Raw genomic sequence first — 25,200 nt, 5'->3', positions numbered from 1 at the left:
GTTGTCACTCCCAGCAGCCACAATGGAAGGGAGGAGTGCAGTGGAAAGAGAGGAAGAATGGCATGCCAAATTAAGCAGTCTCCCTGCAGCTACACATGCCCCTTCATATGCATTGAGTTCACAAGGCAGGCTACTATAGATGTGAGAAGATACTAACAGCAAATTTTGGCCATAATAGGGGACCATTACACTGAACATCACATACTCCCTACTCTAGCTGCCTGATCTTTCCTTTTAAATGTTGCCCACCAAAAACCTGACCTCCCTACCTGTAAATATCACCCTAGATTCTACTTTTCTTGTTTCCCTGGAACAATAAATTGTTTCTTAGAGTAACCAAACCAGCATGGAACAATTATTTCACCATATGCACCTATATTTCAAGAACTACTAGCACCAAAAAATCATGCTGGGAAGTTCTTTGTCAACTACCTCCTGAGACCTACTCATTGCAGGTGCAGCTTACTTCTGCCATAAACAGAAGTCATCCGTACCTCATTCTCACCCTCCTTTTGCTTACAGGGCTAAAGCAACATCAGCACTCATAAAAGTATCGGTACGAATGAATGAAGCAGTCAGTGGACTATACAGGGTGATTTTTTCCACCGTGGTCAAACTCTAGGGATTGATCGAGAGGAGGACACAGAACAAAAAAAGATCTAATGAACTTATGCCCGGAAATGCATGCTACACACAATTTATTCAATCATATGTTGTTACAGAGACTGCAGTCTAATAAGTGCTGTACCATACAGCCACAGTTACAGAATGCATGGTTTCCTCCTAGAGCATCACACTGTTCCTTATACGTCATGCCCTAGTGCCCTCTCCTGCCATAATAACTGGTAATGTTGTGTCCGATTCATTTGTCTTGCTGACTCACCTTGTAGTGGAAGTAATACAGTATTGTACACAATGGCTCCATATTTGAATTGAGAGCTTGCCAACATGGTATTCCTTATGGAAAGGCAAATGGCAACGAGTGGCAGGCAGCAACGTTGTATCAGGAGATCTAGCCCCATCAACAACAACTGCAGCATTGAATGTTTGCAATCATGTTTCGCTATTTGTCTGAGATAGGGTCATTTCAGGAAGCAGGAAATCAAGAAGAATGTACCTGAAATGTTCAGACATCAACACTTGGAGGAAAGTGTGATTAACACTGTGGAAGGTGACCACCGTGTCAGTACCAGGCAGTTGGCCCACCAGTACAGAGTAAGCGAGACAACTGTGTGGAACTTTCTCCATGACAGTTTTTGCTACCCTTGTCACTTACAGTGTGTGCAGGGCTTACTAGTGACAGACTTTCCACATTGGAAGCAGTTTTGTCACTGGTTTCTTCACAAGTCAACCACGATTCTGGGACTTGTTTCATCCAGCCTATTCATAGATGAGGCCCTCTTTATGCATAGTGGTTATCTTCAATTTCCACAACAGTTACCTATGGGATAATATGCAGAACCCCTGTGTTAAGGTGACAGCGAATCATCGGCATCGGTGCAGCTGGAATGTGTGGCCTAGAATAATTAGCAACCATATTTTGGGACCAGTTTTTCTTCCATGTCACCTAACAGGCATAACTATCAGCGGTTATTGTGGCTGATTTTGCCTCTCCTGCTGGAAGAAGTGCCATTGATGATTCGAAGGGTTATGTGGCTGCTACACAATGATGCTCCAGCCCACTTCGCCATTAATGTCTGCACAGGTCTCAATTGTGTCTTCCCTAGTTAATGGATTAGATGAGAGGGTCCAGTCGCATGGCCTTCTCTTTCATGAGATCTCAACTTGTGTGATTTCTGGTAATGGGGCCATCTCAAAAGTATCATGTCTGCAGAGCCCATTCCAAATGTGGAGACACTGGAGCTGCACATTCAAGCTGCCTCAAACACTGTATGGATTCAGCCTGGCCAAAGTGAATGTGTGAGACAGAGCATGCTATGGCGCATACACACATGCGCTGAGGCACAGGGAAACCAGTTTCAACAAACACTGGAACTGTGGCTGCATGGTAGAAGGCATATTAGATCACAGTCTCTGTAACAATGTATGATTGAATAAATGGTCTCTAGCACGGAAACCATGCATTTCCAGACATAAGTTCATTAGAGCTTTTTGTTCCATATCCTCTCATTGATCAGTCCCTAGAGTTTGTATACAGTGGAAAAAAACACCTTGTAAATCAATGTAAATATTCCATGTAAATAACTGCAATAGATATAAGATGTTTGGACAATAATAAAATCTGGCACCTAAGTATATAAATGTAACAACTAACCTAGTCTCTGTTCACAGCACATGTAAACAGGATGCAAAGGATGGAGAGTTATGACCTGGCATGACACACTTTCAGTGCCCGTTATGGGTGTTTCTTCACAGCTAATGACATCACTAGAGCACTGGCCATTATCCGTATTATGATGGCCTTGAAACAACCCAACATGCAGGGCATCAAGCCAGCATTGTATAAACCTCGCTATGTGATGCTGCTGTCGGCAGCAGCCAAACAGTCACAGAGGTACTTCTTATATGAGCCCAATCAGGCACCACAGCATCATGCTGGCAAGCACTGTAACTAGACAGCCATTGTGCAGTCCACAGAAGCACTGACTGAGCCAGTGACTCTTGTAATTGGGCAGCCATTGTGTGGCCAAATCCTCAATTGATTTAGCATCAACTGGGCAGCCACAGTTCATTTCCAACCACCATAATAGGTTGAGTACTACTCAACTGTTAGCATCTTGCTGTTGGCTTCCTGTCCTCCATGACAGCTGTTCAGGGCCAGAGCACGTGTGTGAGATACATCCACACCATCTTGATAACAGAACACCAACTCCATACCATTAAAGCAGCAGTCGTTCAAAAACCAGTCTGTATTCTCATAATGCTATTATCTTTCAGTTCCATTCTCCTCATTTTTTGACCTCCTCTCTAACACCTACACAAATAAATAAGTTTTTCTACCATTGTCTCAAATTTTTCATTTCTTTAGCCACATCCATAACTGAATTGTTTCTTTATTATTTTTCTGCTTATGAAATGTTCCATTACAACAGTGAACCATCAACATCTAGGTTTGGAAAATCAATTTTTTACATTTCAATACATCTCCTTAGATACTCTAATCACACACACACACACACACACACACACACACACACACACACACACACACACACACAATTTATCAACTTGATTTAAACCTTAGAAAAAAAAGCCTCTCATTCCTGTAAGTTGTTCTTTTCCCATTTTCCAAATTTATTCAGAAGATCCTGTCAGCAGCATCTCAGTAGCGATACCATTAGAGTCTTGATGACAATGACATCTTCCATGCGTTTATATAATTGTTTTGGGTGTGTAATCAGCATTGTGATACACACGTCTGCAATCCCAAATTTTTAAACAGCCCGCCAGGTACCACAAACACTGAAGGAGGGAATTAAAGGGGAGTTTAAAGCTTTATGGATGATCAGACCCATCACTTCTAGCATTTGGGAGAGAGTAACATTAATAATCAATCACACATATGGGTCTCTGTGAAGATATAAAATCTATTCTCAACACATGATATATCATTGATCAATATCCTATTTAGAGGCCAAAAGTTGCTTGCAAAATTGAATGGACTTGGCCTTCTCCACAACTGACTTTGCAGCTTGGAGTTAACTGCCCAATGAATTACGCTGGTGTCCAAAATTAAAGCAGCAAATTGCTATTTCTGCAGCCCATGTCTCAATCACAATACAATCATACAAACTGTCAATGGATGTCATTATGATCGTGTTCTGCATGGAAGACAGCATTCCAATCAACGGACAACCATGCCAGCAATGGGTCAGGGCACATGCCAGCAATGGGTCAGGGCACCTATCAAGCAGGATTGTGTTTGCAGGGTAGCCCTCATCTACAACTGCTGTGTAGTACATAGACACAGATGATGCAGTATGACACAGAGAAGATGCCTACCAACACTCTGCCATGGAGAGCCATAGCAAGAATGGAAGTAGGAGAGTCACAAACTGATGTGGCCAGATGGCTTAATGTGAATTGTTATGTTGTTTCTTGGGTGAGGTGGCAGTTTATAGAAACCGAAACTGTATCTCAGAGACCAGGACAGGGTCGACCACATCTTACATCAGAAAGAGTGGACTGTTATTTGGATGTAAGGACATGACACTACTGCCTTACTACTGCAATACAACTGGCATCTGACCAGTGGCATCCAAAGGATGTGTTGTATTGGGGCAAACAGTGTACAGAAGGCTTCAGCGGAGTGGCGTTTATTGTTGGAGACCTGCTGTCTGTTTACCTCTGGCACATCTTCAGAGAAGGGAATGTCTAGAGTGGAGCTGTCAACATGCCACCTGGATGGTCAAACGATGCGCCAACGCTCTTCTCACAGATGTATCTCGATTTGGTCTGGAGAGTGATTCTCGACAGATTCATATCTGGAGGGCATGAGGAACACAATTTTGAGACCAAAACATTACGGAAAGAGACTGATATTGAGGAGGATCCCTAATGGTGTGGGCAGGGATTGTGTAGACAACTTGAACACCTCTTTATGAAACTGTACAGCTGAATCAGTAAGATTTAACTGCTGTCAGGTACTGTGAGATCTTGGGACCTCATGCACAGTTGTTGCGAGGTGATGTGGGCCAAAACATCGTATTGATGGATGATAATGCTCGACTTCATAGAGCATGGGTGGTTGATGCTTTCCTGGAAATGGAAGATATTGTAGCACGACATGGCCTGTTCACTCTCCTGATATGAATTCCCATAGACCATGTCTGGGATGCTGTAGGGAGATGGGTTGCATCATGTCAGCATCCACCAACCACTCTGCAAGACTTGAGAGCAGCTCTGCAGAAAGAATGGGCTTTATTGCCTCAACGTGAGATTGATGACATCATTCACAACACGTCCCATCATTGTCATGCCTGTATTGGTGCCAGATGTGGTCACACCCCATACTGAGCACATTAACCAGTTGTCAGAATGTGTGTGCAAATCTATCAAGTTGGAAAACAACAAAGAACATCTTTGTCTACTGTTACGTGTGTTGCAGTTGATTATGTTCCGTATTCTTTATACTGTTTCTATTTTACATCACCTGTTTATAATGTTTTGTGGCAAAATGAATGCAACCTTGCAAAATTTTCGTTTGCTGCTTTAATTTTGGAAACCAGTGTATATTATCAACATTATTTTTTGTTTGTGAGAAGTTCATGCAATAAGAACACCTACAAAATTTACATTCATTATTCCAGCATTTTCAAGATACAAATCTAAAGCATAATCTGCAGAAATGCACATTTTTTAAAGAAGTCATAGAGTACTTACCTTGCATTCTTAACTAAATGAACATAACAGCCACTCAGTAGCATTCAACTGTAATCAGTAATTTGCTGCACACAAAAAAATTGACGGAGTTTCAGTTGTTACTGGGCGAAGTTATTTCATTCCATACAGAGCTAAAATAATGTTTCCCCTTAAATAACCCCTCACACTAAAACATACAACTGGTCTTCCAAGAGAAAGAAAGCTTTTCAGATCTACAAACAGAAATCCCATATCTCATTCGGAGATTAACTATGAAAATGGCAGCAATAGCGGTGTCATAATGGCCACATATAAAGCTTTTTAAGAAGCCCATTGTCCATAATTGGGCTACAGAACATGATCAAGAAATTTAAAGAAACAAGTGAATTAGCTGGGGCAGCAGGACAGGGAGGCAGCCCATTCCCATGGCAGTTGATAAAGTTGCTGTAGGTACAGCTGATCATGCAGCAGATGACTCAAATTCTGCAACCAGTGCTTGAGCTGTGTCACAGGAGTTCTCTCCTTCCTAGTCAATAGTTCTAGATGTTTTATCATGCATTTTACACTGGTATTCCTATGAGATTCAAAATTTGCAACAAATGAAGCCCCAAGATTGGCTACAACACCATGACTTTGCCCGCTGCTTTTTGGCACATATGGAAACGGATGACATGTGACCAAGGCATATTCTCTGGACAGAAGAAGCACATTTTACTCTGCACAGTGCCATGAATGCATAGAATTGTTGCATATGTGATTTTACTCCACTACCTGTTGTGCAGGAACATCCACTGCACTCAGCCTATATGACTGTATAGTGTGGTTTCATAAGCTCCTTCATTCTCAGTCTGTTTTTCTCGAAGTAGATAACACCTCCTGTGCCTGTTTGGTGCACAGTGAAATTTGCATGTTACAAGGACCTCCCTGTGCAACATGTGATTCCAGTTTTGGAGGAACCCAATTGTGTCTACATCACCATTGTCATGTAAGATGGGGCGAAGCTACGTGTCGCTTGACAGGTGAAAGATTTGCTTCGAGAAACCTTCAGTAATGATCGCAACATCAATAGGCAATTTCAACATGCATGGCCTTCCAGAACCTCCAGGCCTAAATCCATGTAACTTCTGGTTGTGGGGAAATTTGAAAGATTGTGTCTATCAGGACTGTATCTAAACTCTTCCTGATCTGAAGAATAGCATACTATGACATATCACTCTTATTATGGCAGATATACTGCAAGCAACTGTAGACAATGTCGTGTTGCAGATGCAGCAGGTTGCTGAGTCAGAGAGACTATACTGAATACATGGTCTAGCTCATAACCATACCCTAATAAAAATGCCAGATTGACCATTATTATATGTTTGATATTCCTTCCCTTTTCCTGCACCCACACCACATTCTGACACTGACAGCATCATATTTTCACCTGTCGACAGAAAGTGGAACTTCTTTTTTTTCCAGTCTGCTCCTTGAGCGCACTGAGTAATGAACATACCTAAGCTGTTTCACTGTCCTGTGATATATGCAGCCCACACGGCAACACTTGGAAGATCAACAGTTGAATTATAAACGCCCAGTACCCACCAGAAAAGTGCCACCTGCTTTCTATATGTTGAATGACAACAACTGGCACATATTCCACAATGACTTTTTCTTGTACGGGGACATTTTGCCATACTACTATATTCATCTGCTATGTTCTGAAATGGACTCCCATTTACTGTTGTTGACAGTATTGTCTTATTTTTCCACAGGCCCCCTAATAAGACTAGTGAAGTAGTTGCAAACAGAGGCAGCAGTCTGATTTCCTGTGTAACTGATGCAACAACACACCTACTGTTGGAAGCTGAAACCCGAACGTTCATAGCAGTGCATACATGGCATATCAAGCCCTAGCTGGGAAATATTTTGAAATATAGTGGTTTGTCCAGCAGACAATAATTGCTTCAGCCAGACTTTTTAACATTAACTGCAATAACATATTGATGGGAGTCTTTGCAAGACAGTAATTAAGACAGGTGTTGCTTGATGTTTAGAAGGAGGGAGGGAGGGAGGGAGGGGGGAGGGGAGAGGGAGAGAGAGAGAGAGAGAGAGAGAGAGAGAGATAGCGTGACAGCACTAGGCTTAGTGACTTTGACTAGAGTACTGCCTCAGATTGTATTTACTTGCCTTTGCCTTGCTGTTTGTCTCGTCTGCTGTTTGTTTGTTGCCAAGCCTGATTGTCAGAACGACTATTCGGGTATAGCTGAATGCAGCAGTGGGTATTTTAGGCTCTGACATTATGTAACAAATAGATTGTATGGAAAGGGTATCATACACAAATCTGTAACTGTGCCAATGTTTTATTATAGCTATGTAAATCATTTTAAATGGGAAGAATGTCTTCTGTAAAAATACACTGAAGTACCAAAGAAACTGGTATAGGCATGCATATTCAAATACAGAGATATGTAAACAGACAGAATACAGTGCTGTGGTTGTCAATGCCTGTATAAGACAATAAGTGTCTGGCACATTTGTTAGATCGGTTACTGCTGCTACAATGGCAGTTTATCAAGATTTAAGTGAGTTTGAACATGGTGTTATAGTTGGTGCACAAGAGATGGGACACAGCATCTCCGAGGTAGCGATGAAGTCGGGATTTTCCCGTAAGACCATTTCACGAGTGTACCAGGAATATTAGGAATAAAGTAAAACATCAAATCTCTAACATCACTGCGGCCAGAAAAAGATCCTGCAAGAATGGGACCAACGATGACTGAAGAGAATCATTCAATGTGACTGAAGTGCAACCCTTCTGCAGATTGCTACAGATTTCAATGCTAGGCCATCAACAAGTGATAGCGTGTGAACCATTCAATGAAACATTACTGATATGGGCTTTCTGAGCCAAAGGCCCACTCATGTACCCTTGACGACTGGCCCACTCATGTACCCTTGACAACTGCGTAACACAGAGCTTTATGCCTCACCTGGGCCACTCGACACTAACATTGGACTGTTGATGACTGGAAACCTGTTGCCTGGTCGGACAAATCTCATTTAAAATTGTATTGAGTGAATTGTTATGTAAAGGTATGGAGATAACCTCATGATTCCATGGACCCTGCATGTCAGCAGGAGATTATTCAAGCTGGTGGAGGTTCTGTAATGGTGTGGAACATGTGCAGTAGGAGTGATATGGGATTCCTGATATGTCTAGATAAGACTCTAACAGGTGACACGCATCCTGTCTGATCACCTGCATCCATTAATGTCCATTGTGCATTCGGAAAGACTTGGGCAATTCCAGCAGGGCAATGTGACACCCCATACACCAGAATTGGTACAGAGTGCTTCAGGAACACTCATATGAGTTTAAACACTTCCCCTGGCCACCAAACTCCTCAGACATGAACATTATTGAGCATATCTGGGATGCCTTGAAATGTGCTGTTGAGAAGAGATCTGCACCCTCCCATACTCTTACAGATTTATGGACAGCCCTGCAGGATTGATGGTGTCATTTCTCTCCAGCACTACTTCAGACATTAGTCGAGTCCTTGCTATGTCATGTTGTGGCAATTCTGCATGCTCGCAGGGGCCTACACAATATAAGGTAGAGGTACCAGTTTCTTTGGCTCTTCAGTGTAGATCCATACAGTGAACAATAATTCTCCAAATGACCCCTCTGAAACTATCAATAACTTCTGGTTATTTCAACTTATCAAGATCCTGTATTCTTAATTTCCAACTTTTTATAATTTCTGCAATTTTAATTTGCAGCTCACAATCACAGTGTCCACAGCTCTCAATCAGTGTCTAAATCTGCCCTCGGCAATGTTTTGCAGCTTAAAATCTGTCTTAACATTATATAATCTATTTGTAACATTACAATATTTCCAGGTCTCTTCCACATACAGAACTTCCTTTAATAGCTTTTAAAAAGAGTGTTTGCAATGATTAAATTGTGCCCTGTGCGAAATTCTACCATGTGGGTTTCCCTTTCATTTCTTTCTCCCTATCTATGTTCTCTTACTATTTTTGCTTCTCTTCCTTTTCCTACTATTGAATTCCAGTCCATCAACTACACACAAATTTTCATCTCCCTTAATGAAACAATTAGATTTCTTTTACCTTAAAATATTTCCCTTTAGTCTCTTCAGTACTAGGGATATAAACTTGTACTATTGTGGTGGGTGTTGGCTTTGTTTCTGTGTTGGTTACAATAATGTGTGATCACTCTGCTGTTCTTAGCAGTTTGCCCACATTCCTATTTTCTTATTCATTATTAGATCTACTCCAGCATTACCCCTATTTGATTGTCTGTAGATAATCCTGTGCTCACCAGATCTGAAATCTTGTTCTTACTGCCACCACACTGCACTAAATCCTACTATATATCTAACTTCAATCTATCATTTATACTTCTAAATTCATTAACATATCTGTCCAAATAACAGATTGTTATTCAATGCTCTGACGTGTAGAATGCTAAATTTGTTTCTGTGATGACAATATCCTCCTCAGCAGTTCTCACCTGGACATCTGAATGGGAAGCCATCTTCTGTCAGGAATAGTCTACCTAAGCAGGTGCCATAATCACTAACCATACAGTAGTGCTGTATGTTCCTGCAAAATATAGTGGCTGTAGTTACCCGTGATTTCAGCTGTTTGTAGTACCAACACAAAATGGACACATTGGCTAGTGTTACTAAACTGGATCAGCCAATCATTCAGACTGCTGCCCCTGCAACTACTGAAAAGAATGCTGCCCTTCTTCAGGAAGTACATAATTGTTTACCCTGTGATGTAATGCCCTACAGGAGGCCTGTGACCCTCACATAAACAACTGAACATCACTTTACATAGCTTATAACAGGAGTCTACTTGTTAAAACTTTTTATTTGTGTGTATTGGGCATGGCACGTCATCGGAACATCAGGGAATAACTTAGTACCAAGTATCATATCAAGTGGTATCTATGGTAACTTTGGAACAACAGCCACTTCATCATGCTGAATGAGGCCCCAAGGCATACATATTGTGTGCACAAGATGATCCTTCCCAAACATTGCTATTATTTCCCTAACTAACTCTGTCTGAAATGCCTCAGACGGACCAACAGTACCGACCGATTGCCATGTCATTGCCAGCCAATAGGCATCATGGGATGCAGACATGGAGAGGCATGTGCTAGGCACACTGCTCCCATGCCCATTGTCAGTTTTTGTGATTGGAGCTGCCACTTCTGTACCAAACAGCTTTTCAATTGGCCTCACAAAGGCTGAGTGCATCCCACTTGTCAACAGCGCTCAACAGACCCACACAGCGATCCATCCAACTGATAGCCAAGCCCGACAGTGCTTAACTTCAGTGAACTGAGGGGAACCTGAGTTACCACTGCAGCAGGGCCATTGGCATCATTTCCCTTAGGGGCACCATTATTCATCATATATTTGAACCGCTGCCCATTAACAAGAACACTCATTCACAGAGGGCTGCATAATGGTGGTGCAATGTTTTTTTTCTTTTTTTCTGAAAAGTAAATAAGTAGGACCCAACTTTACATTAAGCCCAATTATTTTCTTTTTATTTCAAGATCTTTAATGCTATTAGGACGACAGGTCCTGTTCAAGAACTGAAATGCCCAGGAAAGAGGTAAGTGTTATTACAAGAGAAAAACCCTAGGATAAAATTTACTTATTTCCTGAAATAGTCTAAACTTTGTGTCCCATACTTTTGTTTTGTCAAGGTTATATTCACTAACACACTCTTGTAGCTTATTAAAAAATAGAAGAAGTGAACCACAAATGCAGAAAATATATACTGCATTTGAAACAGGACACCTACTAGAACTGATGTGACAGTTATTCATAGAACACAATCTTACATAGCTACACTGTACTTCATATGAGGCCTGTTTACATCGTGATTATAGACTATCGAACCCTTCCACAGAACAAATCGGTCAACATACAAAAAAAGAAAAGATGGAAGTGTTACAATAATTACATGAGGTAGCTACACTGAAATTAAGCAGAAAATGATTTTTCAAACAAGACATCGCTGCCAAAGTTTACATAACAAAAATGTAATGTTCATAACCATCTATTTGTTACAAAAAATTTTATGGATGACGATCATAAGCTTCTAAAAATTCACAAAAATAAAACTCTAATTAGAGGAATAATGACTGTCCAAATGAAGATGACTGTCTAAATGCAGGTACTACTGACAAATTTTGTACAAAGCACAAATGTAGTCAGCAACTGAGGTTATAGTACAGATATTGCACAGCACTCACAGACATTGGAAAACACACAATGTATCACAATACTCAATAGTTTCAATCCAGTCAATGAAAGATAATGAGGAAAAGACACAAACAGCACATTCAGTTTGTATGTAAAACATAGAAACTAGAATCCTGATGCAAACTGATCTGACACATTGTCTCGTTTATACGCACATTATTCTATCCACCACCACCGCCCTCTAAACTGAATAACAGGAAACTATGATAAGACAACTAGAGGAACTAAATGATTCCAACCATTGATGGGGCCTCAAAATCCTTCATGAACTCCCACTGAACCAGTTTAAGTCCACGAATCCAGTAAGTCCTGGAGTCAAATATGGTAGGGTACGAGAAAGAATTTCAACAGTGATGAAGCACTGCACCCAACACAAATCAATTTATCAATAAGATTTCACAGATTTCTCAGCTAAACTAAAGGGTTTTGAGAACTAGGCAGAACTGATGAAAAGGGCAGGTTGTTCCACATGCAAGGACTCAAACTATGAAAATGGATTTTACAATTCTCTCACTTGGTAGAGATCATGAACTGAATGTGGAATATTTAATGAAAGAATGTCCACAACTGAAATCTTCTAGAATGTCTCATGACTTTATGGATGCTACACCTTTGCCACATAGCTAGAAATATTTTCTGGATGCAGGGATCCCACTGCGCCTTATTGTTATGCTACATGCATAATGGCCCCACTCTCTCTCTCTCTCTCTCTCCACCCCCCCCCCCCCCCTTCCCCCTCTAGGAGCTGTAATTGATATTGTAATAAATACCGAACATCCAGCAGAATTATCAAAAACAACACAATTACTTGTTTGGTTTTTGAAGTAATATTTAACAAAACTCACCATATCAAAAATACGACTGAGAAGGTAAACTACTCCTACATTCAACTGAGTTAGCATAGGATAGCCTTGAAGAAGCAATGTATCTCCACGCCACAGCTCTTCTACAGTGTCTGCAATTTCATATAATGCATCTATGTTGGCCTCTGTGTTTTCTCCTCTTGCCATTGCTATCCACAGTCTTTGTCCAAAATTTATTATTTTATTATATTTTTTGGGTAATTCACGATATTTGCTAAGAAGTTCACTTCTGAGCTGTCCTCCATTCTTTTTTTCTTCCATGGAGTAGCTGAACTTTTCAAAAGCAATATTCAATGCCTGTAAACACAACAAAACAAAATTTAATGCTAAGACGTGTCAGGTATCAGCATAATTACTAAAGCAGACATTTAATTGTCAAACTGCCATATTAACATCATCAAAAGACTAACATATATTCTTTAATATGCTATCGCTGGGGTCATGAACAATAGAAGTTGTTTATAGGCTTGTTCAGTGCATCTACATCACGCATCCTCCAACAGCCAATGAGCATTCAGAAGCGTTCTGAGCACTTCGCTGTGAATGCCATAGCTAATGCAAGCATTATGTTATAGCAAGTTACTGAATTTCTATTCCATTTATTGCGAGTTGTCATCAGTGATGGAGGTGCTACTTGACACGTTCTGCATAAGCAAACTTGAGATATAATTTGCAGGATGTAAGATTTCTTTAAGCAGAAAGCACCGTGCACGTACCGTAACTATCACTTGGAATCATCAACAACACAATCCCTGTTCGTGCCTTGACATGCACAAACCGCAATCATTTGTGGAATGTTAACAGTAATATGTGTTCTTTAGCATGGGTGACAACAAATGCCTGCAATAGCATAAAATTTATTGTTATTCATACACACAAAAAGCAAAATCAAGTGAGACAGAGAGAACAGAAGGTATGCCACTTGGATGGTCTAAAGTGCGAGGAACTGCTCACAAGAAGCAGATTTACATCTTAAACTTGCACAAATTTTCAACTGTCTCTTCAGATACATAATTATTTACTGACCTCACATTTCCTATTTGAAGACAATGCATTCCAATTTAGCAACACACACTGAAAAATCATACTTAATGTACAAATCACAATGAAGGTAACAATAATATCAACAAGCAGAGATTGGCATTCAACACTTCAGAAACAAAGACACTTTTCCTTGGGTGTTAAGGGAAAGATGTATCAAGATTCTGAAAAATATTGTCCTACTTAAAGACACATAAATGTCAAAATTTAAATTATTTCAATGGAACACAACAAAGACTCATGATGGACACAGATGTATTTATGTGAAGCAAAACATGTGTTACAAATCATTACAGAACAGAGATGTGTAGTCCTACATCTGCCTAGCCAGCAAGAGATTCTTGAGAATTATAAAACAATGTAACATTGTAAAATATGTAAGAGAGCATGTTGTTTAGGCAACAGACATTTCATACTCCATGTGTAGTACAAGGAAAGATGATCGTGACAGAGTATTAATAAGTAGGGAGTAAGTTGCGGAACATATACTGTTTGTGGGTGTTTGTTTTCATATGTGCAGGCATTAAATGGGAGGTGTGGGATATGAGAAAACGACAATAGGTAGCGACAAATAAAGGCTTCCCTGCTGTGCGCAAGGTCTTTTACGTTTTGGCATCACGGCTTTGCCGGTGGCTTGACCATCAAAGAACAACCACACTTCTCAAGAATGAAAACAAAAGACAATACGATTTTGCGACAAATGAAATATATAGTAATCTGGTTTGTCATGTTAAGCCTTCAAGGCATATGTAAAGTTGTGTTCTACTCAAATTCACAAGTCACACTGACTATCGGTATAGGAAATATATGTTTGTAAAAGTGCTGGATGTGCATTTTCGTGATATGAGTAGTAGTTGTTATCTTCTTTTGCTCCAACAACAGCTGCAGAACATAAAGAAGTCAAAGCCTCTTCTTTGCTATACATGGGATTTCAGAGGCACTGATTAGCAGAACCTCTACTTCAAGAGAACAACTACGGTGGCAAGATTAAAAGGGAAAGGTAAATACTTTAAAAGTTATGCCAGGTGACAGATTTCATGAAGTGTTCTTACTCCATGAAGTGTTCTTACTCAGCTTCGACCACAAGGGGCAAGCCAGAAACTACATAAAACACGTCAAGCACAACTTTTATGACTGCTTTTGGTATACAGGATGTCTATAATTTAAGTTATAGTTGAAAAATGCTATAGAAAGTGATCCACTGCACAGAACAATGTCAAATGTGAACAGCATATTATTGATGCAGAGGAAACATCATGCAACAAACAAAAATTCAGAAATTTACCAAAGGTGGCGCTGTAAGCATCTTACCATAAATGGCATCAGTTACAAATGACAGATGAATCGCAATGTGATGGCTATGACTTGAGTTGCACATTACACCGTCTGCACTGTTCACTGTGCATGACTGCTCAAGTTCCATAGTCAATAGTTGTGGCACTGTTAGTTAGGTAACCCCATTCATCACAGCAAGTTCATACCATACTGGATGGAAAAAATTGGATTTTAATTGCACTCAGGCCAAAAACCACATAAAAAGCAAAAGACATTAGTTTTTAATTGTTCTGGGACCAAAAATTGCATAAAAAGCAAAATGACATCCGTTTTTAATTGTCCTAGGTCCAAAAACTACATAAAAAGCAACACTTGTTTCTAATTGTCATGAGACTAGCACAAGACATGTTCAATATGCTGCCCATCGTTTTTTGCCACAAGCTCAAATCACGAAACAGCATTTCCCGCATTAGATCAGAGTGTCTCAGGTGCACTGAACACATCATCTTTCAGATGACCCCTCTGCCAGAAGTCACACACATTATGATCTGGTGATACAAATGGCATGGCCGATAATTCTAGAATTTCTGAAACGCCTCTGCAAGCAATCACTTCACTGGCTGCACAATGTGCAGAAGACAGTCATATTGCCTAAGAATGATCCCATACACACATCCATGCTGCTGAAGGGTTGGAATGATGGTGCGCAGATGACTCATAGTGATTATCAGGAGCAGGTCTTACCTCCCTCCCTCTCTCTCTCTCTCTCTCTCTCTCTTTCTCTCTTTTTTTTTTAAAAAAACCTCCCTATGATAAACACTGCCTTCAACATGCACTACAGTGTCGCCCTGGAAGATTGAAGTGGTACTAGTTGATGCGCACGTGAACATTCTTCCGCTCATATTCTCCAATTCTGCTTATTGACATGTCCTTGGCTATGAAAATGGGCTTTGTCTGCTCACAGAATTTTCCATGGCCATTAATTATCCACTTTGAGCAAGAGCTTCGAGTGAACATCTGACTTGCTGGCAGGTCAGCAGCAAGCAATTCCAGAACAAGGGAGATTTTTATTATTTGTCATATGCAGCTGATGGTCTTGAGACATACTGAGTTTCACCTTTATCTGCGATAATACTGCAGAGTCTTGGTGATACTGATGCAAGTTTAGAAGAAGGACATTAATGGGCTCAAGCATGAGATGGACTTTGTATCAGAGAGAGAGACGTACTAGGGCATTTCATACAGCTACGGTAGCCGCAGTGCCATTGTGGCATAACAGTTAGTATATCTGTCCAGTAAACTGGAGACCTGGGTCTGAATTCTGGCACTGGTACATACTTTAATTCACTGCTTTGGTCTAAATCAGTACCACAGATAAAGATGATTTTGTATGGATAACAATGTAGGACGTTTTGTAGAATTTTATGCAGTGTACTCACAGGCATGCCCAATTTTTGGGCAACTCCCCATGCACTGCATGTTTGCACAACATTCCTCAATCCCTGCTGAAATGCAGTCGCCTCATCTTCGGCAAATGACACACCAACTGCCTTCCTCCCTCTGCCAAAATGCACTTCAAAATAACCTGTCGTATCAAATTTTGTAATCATTTTCTCCCACTAGCAGACATCAGGTCAATGCCTTTCTTCATGTCCTTGAGTGTCCGAAACTACTGCAGGGCTACTGGCACACAGTCACCATTTTTGTAAAAGAGCTTTTCTTGCAGTGTGCAGTGCACAATCCTTCATGAAGACAATCGTGCTGGGTGATATGCTGCATGTCTGTTGGTGTACATCTCCTGATGCTCACTGTGACATCTGTTGGTCAAATTTTCATTAATTTTGTTTGTTTGTTCTATGACGGTTCCCCCTACATCAACAATATTTTTTCAAATTTGATGTCATTCTCAGCAGTGGTTCTCTTTCTACAGTGTTCTGAAACTGGAACTTCAATGATGAACAATCTGCATATTTCCATGTGTCAAGTACCCTGGTGGAGCTATGCATGTTTTAAAAATGGGACGATGATTGCATTAACAAAGCAATTGGCAATAACTGCAGGGGAGTGTTTGCACATACTCCATGAATCACTGCCCCAGGTCGGAGAATCACATAGCTCCTGGGGCAAGAGCCACAACTAACAACAGGGAAAATTACTTAAGTCAACAAATGACTTTGAAATATGTAATTGTTCTGCTGACGTATTTCAATCTGTGAACTTGACATTTACACTGAGATTGAAAACAAAGCAATTATTGTAAAGTTCCATGCAGAAAAATATTTAATATGAAGAGTCACTGCATTTGAGGGCAAGAATGCGTGGCACATAGATCTGAGAAGTGTCGTATTTATTTATGCAATTGGTTCTTGTGCTAAATTCTTGGCTTCTGGGGTTTGCTACCAAATCTGAAAACAAAGTCCAAGTTTTATCCACAGCTGAGACTAAAGGTGAGCTAAAGTAATAATTAGCAATCACCACTCAAGAGAAATGCCAGACTTTTAGTATCAGGAACATTACACCATATAGTTACCTCAAATTAAATTTGAATGTTTTTAAGACTACAGCCATTATGAATATGATTGTAAACAAACACCCATCACACTCAATGATGAGAGGACAGCCAGTCTTTCTTTCATCCTATATGTTTTTCACTGATTTGTCATGATATTAATGCATTGGTTTCTGGGATGCTACAGGGAGTCTTCCTTTTTTTAAACTGAGTACCTTTCCAGACTGCAAAATTTTGTGACTACTGCTTTACTCACAAGGGAAACTCCCCATCGCATCCTCCCTCAGATTTAGTGGTAAGACTGCCCAGTGGATAGCCCGTCATAAACTGAACACGGATCAAGAATGAAAACTGGAAGAAGGTGTACTGAACTGTGGGGGAAAAAAGCAAAATAGAAACAGTGAACAGTCCAAGGACAAAAATTGCAATAAATAGCAGCCTAAAACAGTAATGGTGTTATGGGTAATGGTAATGGTAATGGTATTGGCCTGTCAAGTGGGCAAACCGTGTTCTAAACTCCCTCATGCCTTTCTGCCCCCACAACATTATGAACTGTCTGTCAGTTATTGAAATGTTTGTTCTCTTTCTACAGTCTTGGCAGTTGTCATGTTATACTTTGGCTATAGAATATGTGTCATTTGGTAAGAATATGATACCGTCACAAGTAAATGGGGTGAATAGTGAGAGCAGGCGAGATACCACATAGACACCTCACAGAAATAAAAAGGTGTGAACTACGTTACAACAAAAGAATTCAAGAGTCAAGACTTTCAAAAAAGAACGCAACTTCAAAACCATATGTTTTGACAGAGCACAGAGAATCTGTGTAATTGTGAAACTGTTGCATTCATTTGTTGCAATTTAAGAGACAAACTATTATGTTTTCATCATTTCCTTGAGAGTCATCACATTCACCTTCATACGAACACCTATTTCGGGCAAGGTGGCGTATCTAACTCACTTACCGGTCATGCAAATTAGATGTGTCAATAAGAGATTCCTATCATATGACACACGTACTGTCACTAGTGCTCTGTATGACACACCAGATGCATTTTCCTGTAGAGGATTATGTTGACTTGTCTTCTTGTCATCAAATGTTTGCGGTTCCCATTCGAAACTCACTTTCTTTTGGATGCTAATAGAGTAGTTGTGCAGAATCAACTGTCATTATAAGTCCCACTCTTACACCTCGCTGTTGCAAACAGACATTATACCACAACACAGACACAAATTTGAATAAAGCAAACAGCGAGGAAGAGGGAGGGGGGAATGGATAGGGGGGAGGGGGGTGGTGATGGTGAAGAATTTGACACAACAGAAGTTCGCCCACTTGGCAGTCCAACATCATAACCACTTACATCATCTGTGGCAATATTTTGTAATAGCATTCAGGTGTCTAAAATAAAGAATTATGCTTCACTGTCTCAAGTTTCTGCATTGATATTATAAAATCATAAATATTATAAAATCAGAACTACTTTATTTACCCAAGTATAAGACAACCCCAAATATAAGAAGATCCCCTATTTTTAGTGAGGTTCTTTGAGAAAATGGCCTGTGTGTTTCTATATACATCGAACAATGAAATTTATAATCTCAATTGTCACAAATATTTTCCTACAAATTCTGACATTGTGGTTATTCTGGGACCTGAGAACACAGCTGCCCCCTCCCCAATACATAGTGGATTTTGTATATATTGACACGAGAATGTGACTATACTTTTCTTTGTCTCTTGCTTCAAAACACTTTATCTACTCGTTACTCACTGACTGGCTATGTAGACCAGCAGCTGACACAACCCCTTTGGTTCTCACCATACCATCACTCCAAGTGTTGACAACACTGCTGCACAAAACACATAAGTATGACACTGGCCCCTATCTAGAATTTTACTATCTCCAGCAGAAATGCCTACTACTGTTGAGTAAATTTCCAATTTTAAAATCACTTCCATTACAACTGCGTATGAAAAGACAGCTAAATCAAAAAAATATTTACACTATCCACTCGCATTATGTGACCAATTGTCAAAAGCCTGAATAGCAACCTTTTGCAGTGTGGACTGCTGGAAGGGTGTCAGTGAGGTTCTGGAAAGTACTGAAAGGGATGTGTAGTCACACCAACCCCAGCATCATTGCCAGCTGCACTCGGTTTCTTGCTTGAGGATCCATGGCGCAGGCAGCACAATCAAGATGGTGTCATGGATTCTCCATTTAGTTTAAATCCAGGGAGTTTCGTGGCCAAGACAGTATGGTAAATTCATCCTGGCATTCTTTGAATCACATGCGCACACTGCTAGCTGTGTGACACATGGCATTGTCGTGCTGGTAGATGCCTTCGTGCCAACGAAAAACAGTGTGCATGTAGGGGTGGACCTGGTACCCAAGGATAGATGCATACTTGTGTTGATCCACTGTGCCTTCTAGAATGACAAAGTCATCTAGGAAATGCATCCACCCTGGGCCCTTCCGATGAATGTTGCACAGTGTTTGCTTTCAGATGCTTAATGCCATACATGCCAATGGTTATCAATGGAGCATAAAATGTGATTCATCCCAAAAGGCCACCTGTCATCACTCAGTGGGTGTTCAGCTGTGGTACTGGCAATCAAATTCTAGCCTTCATTCCTAATCAACAGCAGTCAGTCAGTATGGGTGCATGAACCAGGAGCCTACTGCAGAGGCCCATACACACTGAATAGTTGTTGAGAGGGCAGTGCTGGTAGCCACTTCGTTCATCTTGGTTGTCAGTTGCTCAATAGTAGCATGCCTACTCACCCATATACGTCTCTGCAACCACTGTTCACCCCTGTCATCAATGGCTCATGGTGCCTCACAGATGCTTTGGTGCTGGTTTTGAATAGCACAATATGCAATGCATGGTATATATCACACATGGCGGTATATTAACAGTTTGCAAATTTAGCATTTTGGAAATGCTTCCACCCCTGGCCCAAAGCTAATGGTCATTCCCTTTTGGACAGCAGATAAATCACACTGTTTCTGCATTATGATGACTGCACTGTCGTCTGCATCCTCACGACCTGCTTTATATACCCTTCACTGCTAGTGCTGCCACCTGGCATCTGTGGATGTTAATGCACGGTGACGTTGGACATAGGCAGTGGTCATATTAATGCAACTGGACCATGCAGTTTTGATTTAGTTTTCATTGCTACTACAAAAATTGTTAAGTCTTTTCTTTCACTAATGTATAATATATTTTGGTGCAATCAACGCTAACATTTTGCTCAACACAGCTAACGAACAAGTACAACTACCTTTCTGCTAACTTTCTCCAATAAATCCAGAAAATCAATTAACATTAACTTATTGTTAAAGAAAGAACAGGGTCTATGTGGTGCTATAAGGTTCTTGTCCTTGATATGGCATCATGGAGCTCTCAACATCTTTGGCATGCACAACACTGGCCAGCCTATGTTACGCGATCTGCTGGCCACTAATTCATCTCACATGAAGTAAGAGGGGTGCAGGCAAGATTAGTGGAAAAAGGAATTAAAAACTTTAAATAATAGTCCATTAAAACAAATTGCATTCTAATTAGATACTGCCGTTGTTGCACCAGCAGCAAGAGTATGAACATTGGTGCCAGCAATTTTGTGACACTACCCAACCTTTCTTCAGATTAAATCTTCATGTAGCTTCAGTTGCCAAAGTTTCTTCTGTAAATGTACGACAATCCCTATATTAATCTATTACACAATGTAAAAATGCTGGTCTCAGCAGTTCAATCTGCAAATGTAAGAAGACACTGTATTTTTCGAAGAACAAATCTGGGAAAAAACCTTATCTTATAATTGGGCAAATACAATAAGAGAAGTTACTTAAATTTTATTGTTACCTGGTTATGCATCCCTAATAATGGTCCCATGCAAAATTTTGAGCTTTCAACTGTGTGAATAGGTTTTCCTATTCGTATGGAAAACTTTTTGAGCAGCTTCTGTTGGAACTGTAACAATGTAAAATACTATAAAATCTACAGCCTATTTCAGAAAATTAGTTGAAAACTTCCATATAATACAACACTGTACTAAAAGATTATTTTAAAACATCCCATTGTGTCTAGCAAAGTGGTTTGCATCTAATTATCATGCTAAAAACTGAGCTATAAATGTAGCATCAGAACATTACCTTATTTAAAACTGTTTCCTGTATTGTCTGCAGGTAATTCTACAGCTTTATGTCACATTCAGAACTTTTGCAACTGCACATATAAATCTTGTATTGGAAATGGTTTAATGTTAAAACATCAGAGAGAGATAAAACTGCTAGAGGGGGACCCCCCCCCCTCTCTCTCTCTCTCTCTCTCTCTCTCTCTCTCTCTCTCTGTGTGTGTGTGTGTGTGTGTGTGTGTGTGTGTGTGTGTGTGGGGCGCGTGGGTGGGGTGTGGGGGGGCACACGCATGTGCAAGACTGTGCGTGCACAGTTGTGTTTGTGCATGGCACATGATATTGTTAGTCTGGGTTCAATGTCTTGCTTCTACAAGATGACCTGCCACTTTTTCAATTTTCTCGATATTCATAATCAGGCTTGAAGCACAAAGACAACGAGCTAACTGTAATTGTACTGACTGTCTCCTAGAACGAACTGCAACACTATTAACATAAACTCATTGTTTAAAATAACTGCAAATTGCAACTGTTTGCTTGTTGAAAATTCAACATATTCTCTCTCAAAGAGCAGCTTATCTTTTTTTACATCCAGCTGCAACGAAGTACACAGCTGTAATACAAAAATGAGTGAAATACTTTATTACTGTATGGGCCAGTACTTACCTTCAGGAGGTGAAATGTGTAGTACTGCTGATAAACATAAATTGAAAGCAACATAGTATCATAGGTTTCAGAACTAAAAGTACCTTCCTCATAGAGGAGAGATGGCTAGGTCCCGGAAGGTTAAAAAGGAAAGGCAGATCATTCAGACCACAAGATGAAAGAGATCCATCTGCAGTCAGACAAGGGACGTGTAGAATATGATGAAGGAGAAGGTCTTGGACAGAGAATATCAGGAATTGTACACTGATAAGCACTGAGCCAACTTTAGTCTAGAAATGATAAAATCAGAATGAGAAGTAACAACAGATTAGGACGAAGCAAAGTGAACAGTGCAATCATGAATTCAGGACAGCAAAGAAGAAAAGAAAATATCAACAAATTAATAAATTAATTATTCCGTTTGTGTGTGTGTGTGTGTGTGTGTGTGTGTGTGTGTGTGTGCGTGTGTGTGCGTGTGCGTGCCTGCGTGTGCACATGCTTCATATCAGGACGTGTAGTTGAAAATAAAATAAATGTACAAAGTTTAAATTTTTCATGTTAATTTCATTTTCATATTAACACCATCAAATTATTATATTAGCTTCTACATCAGCAACCAAGACTGATTTCAATATAACACATTACGAGTTGCAGTAAACACTAACTCAGTATTAGAGAACTCATTAATAGAACTCATTTACGTAAAATCGGTAAGTGGGTTGAAGCCTTCCATCCAGTCACTCACTGATCAGTCTGGCCTGGCAACAGAAGACAGCAAAACAAAAGCTGAAATTTTAAATTTAGCTTTTGAAAAATCTTTCACGCAGGAGGATCGTACAAACATACCGCCGTTTGAGTCTCATATAGATTCCTGTAGGGAGGACATAGTGATAGACATCCCTGGGGTTGTGAAGCAGCTGAATGGGTTGAAAATAAATAAATCACCAGGTCCTGATGGGATTCCAATTCGGTTTTACTGAGAGTACTCTACTGCATTGGCTCCTTACTTAGCTTGCATTTATCGCGAATCTCTTGCCCAACGTAAAGTCCCGAGGGAATGGAAAAAAGCGCAGGTGACACCTGTATATAAGAAGGGTAGAACAACGGATCCCCAAAATTACAGACCAATAACCTTAACATCGGTTTGTTGTAGGATTCTCGAACATATTCTCAGTTCGAATATAATGAATTTCCTTGAGATGGAGAAGTTGCTCTCCAAGCATCAGCACGGCTTTAGAAAGCATCAGTCCTGCGAAATGCAACTCGCCCTTTTTTCACATGATATCTTGCGAATCTTGGATGAAGGGTATCAGACGGATGCCATATTCCTTGACTTCCGGAAGGCGTTTGACTCGGTGCCCCACAGCAGACTCCTAACTAAGGTACGAGCATATGGGATTGGTTCCCAAATATGTGACTTCTTAAGTAATAGAACCCAGTATGTTGTCCTCGATGGTGAGTGTTCATCGGAGGTGAGGGTATAATCTGGAGTGCCCCAGGGAAGTGTGGTAGGATTGCTGTTGTTTTCTATCTACATAAATGATCTTTTGGATAGGGTGGATAGCAATGTGCAGCTGTTTGCTGATGATGCTGTGTTGTACGGGAAGGTGTCGTCGTTGAGTGACTGTAGGAGGATACAAAATGACTTAGACAGGATTTGTGATTGGTGTAAAGAATGGCAGCTAACTCTAAATATAGATAAATGTAAATTAATGCAGATGAATGTTTGAATACTCCATTAGTAGCGTAGCGCTTGACACATTCACATCGATTAAACATTTGGGCATAAGTAATGGCAGTTGTGGGGAAGGTGGATAGTTGTCTTCGGTTCATTGGTAGAATTTTGGGAAGATGTGGTTCATCTGTAAAGGAGACCACTTATAAAACACTAATACGACCTATTCTTGTGTACTGCTCGAGCGTTTGGGAGCCCTATCAGGTCGGATTGAGGGAGGAGATAGAAGCATTTCAGAGGTGGGCTGCTAGATTTGTTACTGGTAGGTTTGATCATCACACGAGTGTTACGAAAATGCTTCAGGAACTCAGGTGGGAGTCTCTGGAGGAAAGGAGGCGTTCCTTTTGTGAATCGCTACTGAGGAAATTTAGAGAACCAGCATTTGAGGCTGACTGCAGTACAATTTTACTGCCGCCAACTTATGTTTCGTGGAAAGACCACAAAGATAAGATAAGACAGATTAGGGCTCGTACACAGGCATATAGGCAGTCATTTTTCCCTTGTTCTGTTTGGGAGTGGAACAGGGAGAGTAGATGCTAGTTGTGGTACGAGGTACCCTCCGCCACGCACCATATGGTGGATTGCAGGGTATGTATGTAGATGTAGATTTAGATGTAGCAGCTAACTACCAAAGTACTCACAGATACCACAAACCTCAGTAAAGAAACAAAGCAGGAAAGATGTTCCTAAACAGCAGTTTGGTAAAGTAAAACTTGCCACATACCCATTAACTGACAGGGCACAGTACTGTGTAAGACAATTTTGCTAATTTTTACACTCAGCAGATTGATCACTTTCTCACATTTCCTTTAACAAGAGACCAACATGGGACTGTCACTAACAACTTAATTTTCTCTGGATCAATTCCTGTGCCACACACTTTCAAACCTCTACAATCTAACACAAAACCAATAAAAATAAAAATGTGATTGATCTTGATTTAGCTATAACAAACTTTCCTCTTCACATAAACACAATCTTCCAGTAGGAGTAGCTGCTGATCATCAGCAACTGCTTACAAGGGAAAAGGAGAAGGAGGGATGCCTTCCATTCATGGATATTTTTGTTCACCGCAAAGATGAAGTCACCTTGGGATATAGAGCATATCGGAAACTGATGGATACATGTTTATATTTATGTGCAGATAGCTGCCACCATTCTTCACAGATGAAAAGTTTCCTCAGACCTTCCATGCACAGAGCTCACATCATTGCTGATGAGAACAGTCTGCAGGACAGGCTCCTACACGTGCAGAGAGTTTCTGAAGCCAATGGGTATTCTACACAGCAGGTACATAAGGTGTAATAAATGAAACTAAGGGTGGCAAAAAGCAATGCAGAACAACACACAGATAAGATTTAAGCCCATGGCTTTCC

The 25,200-nt window shown here is 40.4% G+C and overlaps 1 protein-coding gene across 4 annotated transcripts in view; it reads right to left on the bottom strand.

Annotated features, from left to right (window-relative positions):
- The window catches only part of LOC126483832 (cap-specific mRNA (nucleoside-2'-O-)-methyltransferase 2), a 296,880-nt gene that overhangs the window by 58,436 nt on the left and 213,244 nt on the right, over positions 1-25,200 (bottom strand). For all 4 annotated transcript variants that reach the window (XM_050107032.1, XM_050107034.1, XM_050107033.1 and 1 more), the window contains 2 exons: positions 21,177-21,284; positions 12,467-12,781 (listed from right to left, as the gene is read on the bottom strand). In XM_050107032.1, coding sequence (XP_049962989.1) covers positions 12,467-12,781; positions 21,177-21,284 — 423 coding nt within the window. The remainder of the gene's footprint in view (positions 1-12,466; positions 12,782-21,176; positions 21,285-25,200) is intronic.

Source organism: Schistocerca serialis, chromosome 6 (assembly GCF_023864345.2).
Source record: "Schistocerca serialis cubense isolate TAMUIC-IGC-003099 chromosome 6, iqSchSeri2.2, whole genome shotgun sequence".
NCBI classification, from domain to species: Eukaryota; Metazoa; Arthropoda; class Insecta; order Orthoptera; family Acrididae; genus Schistocerca; species Schistocerca serialis.
This window is presented reverse-complemented; position numbering and strand designations above follow the sequence as displayed.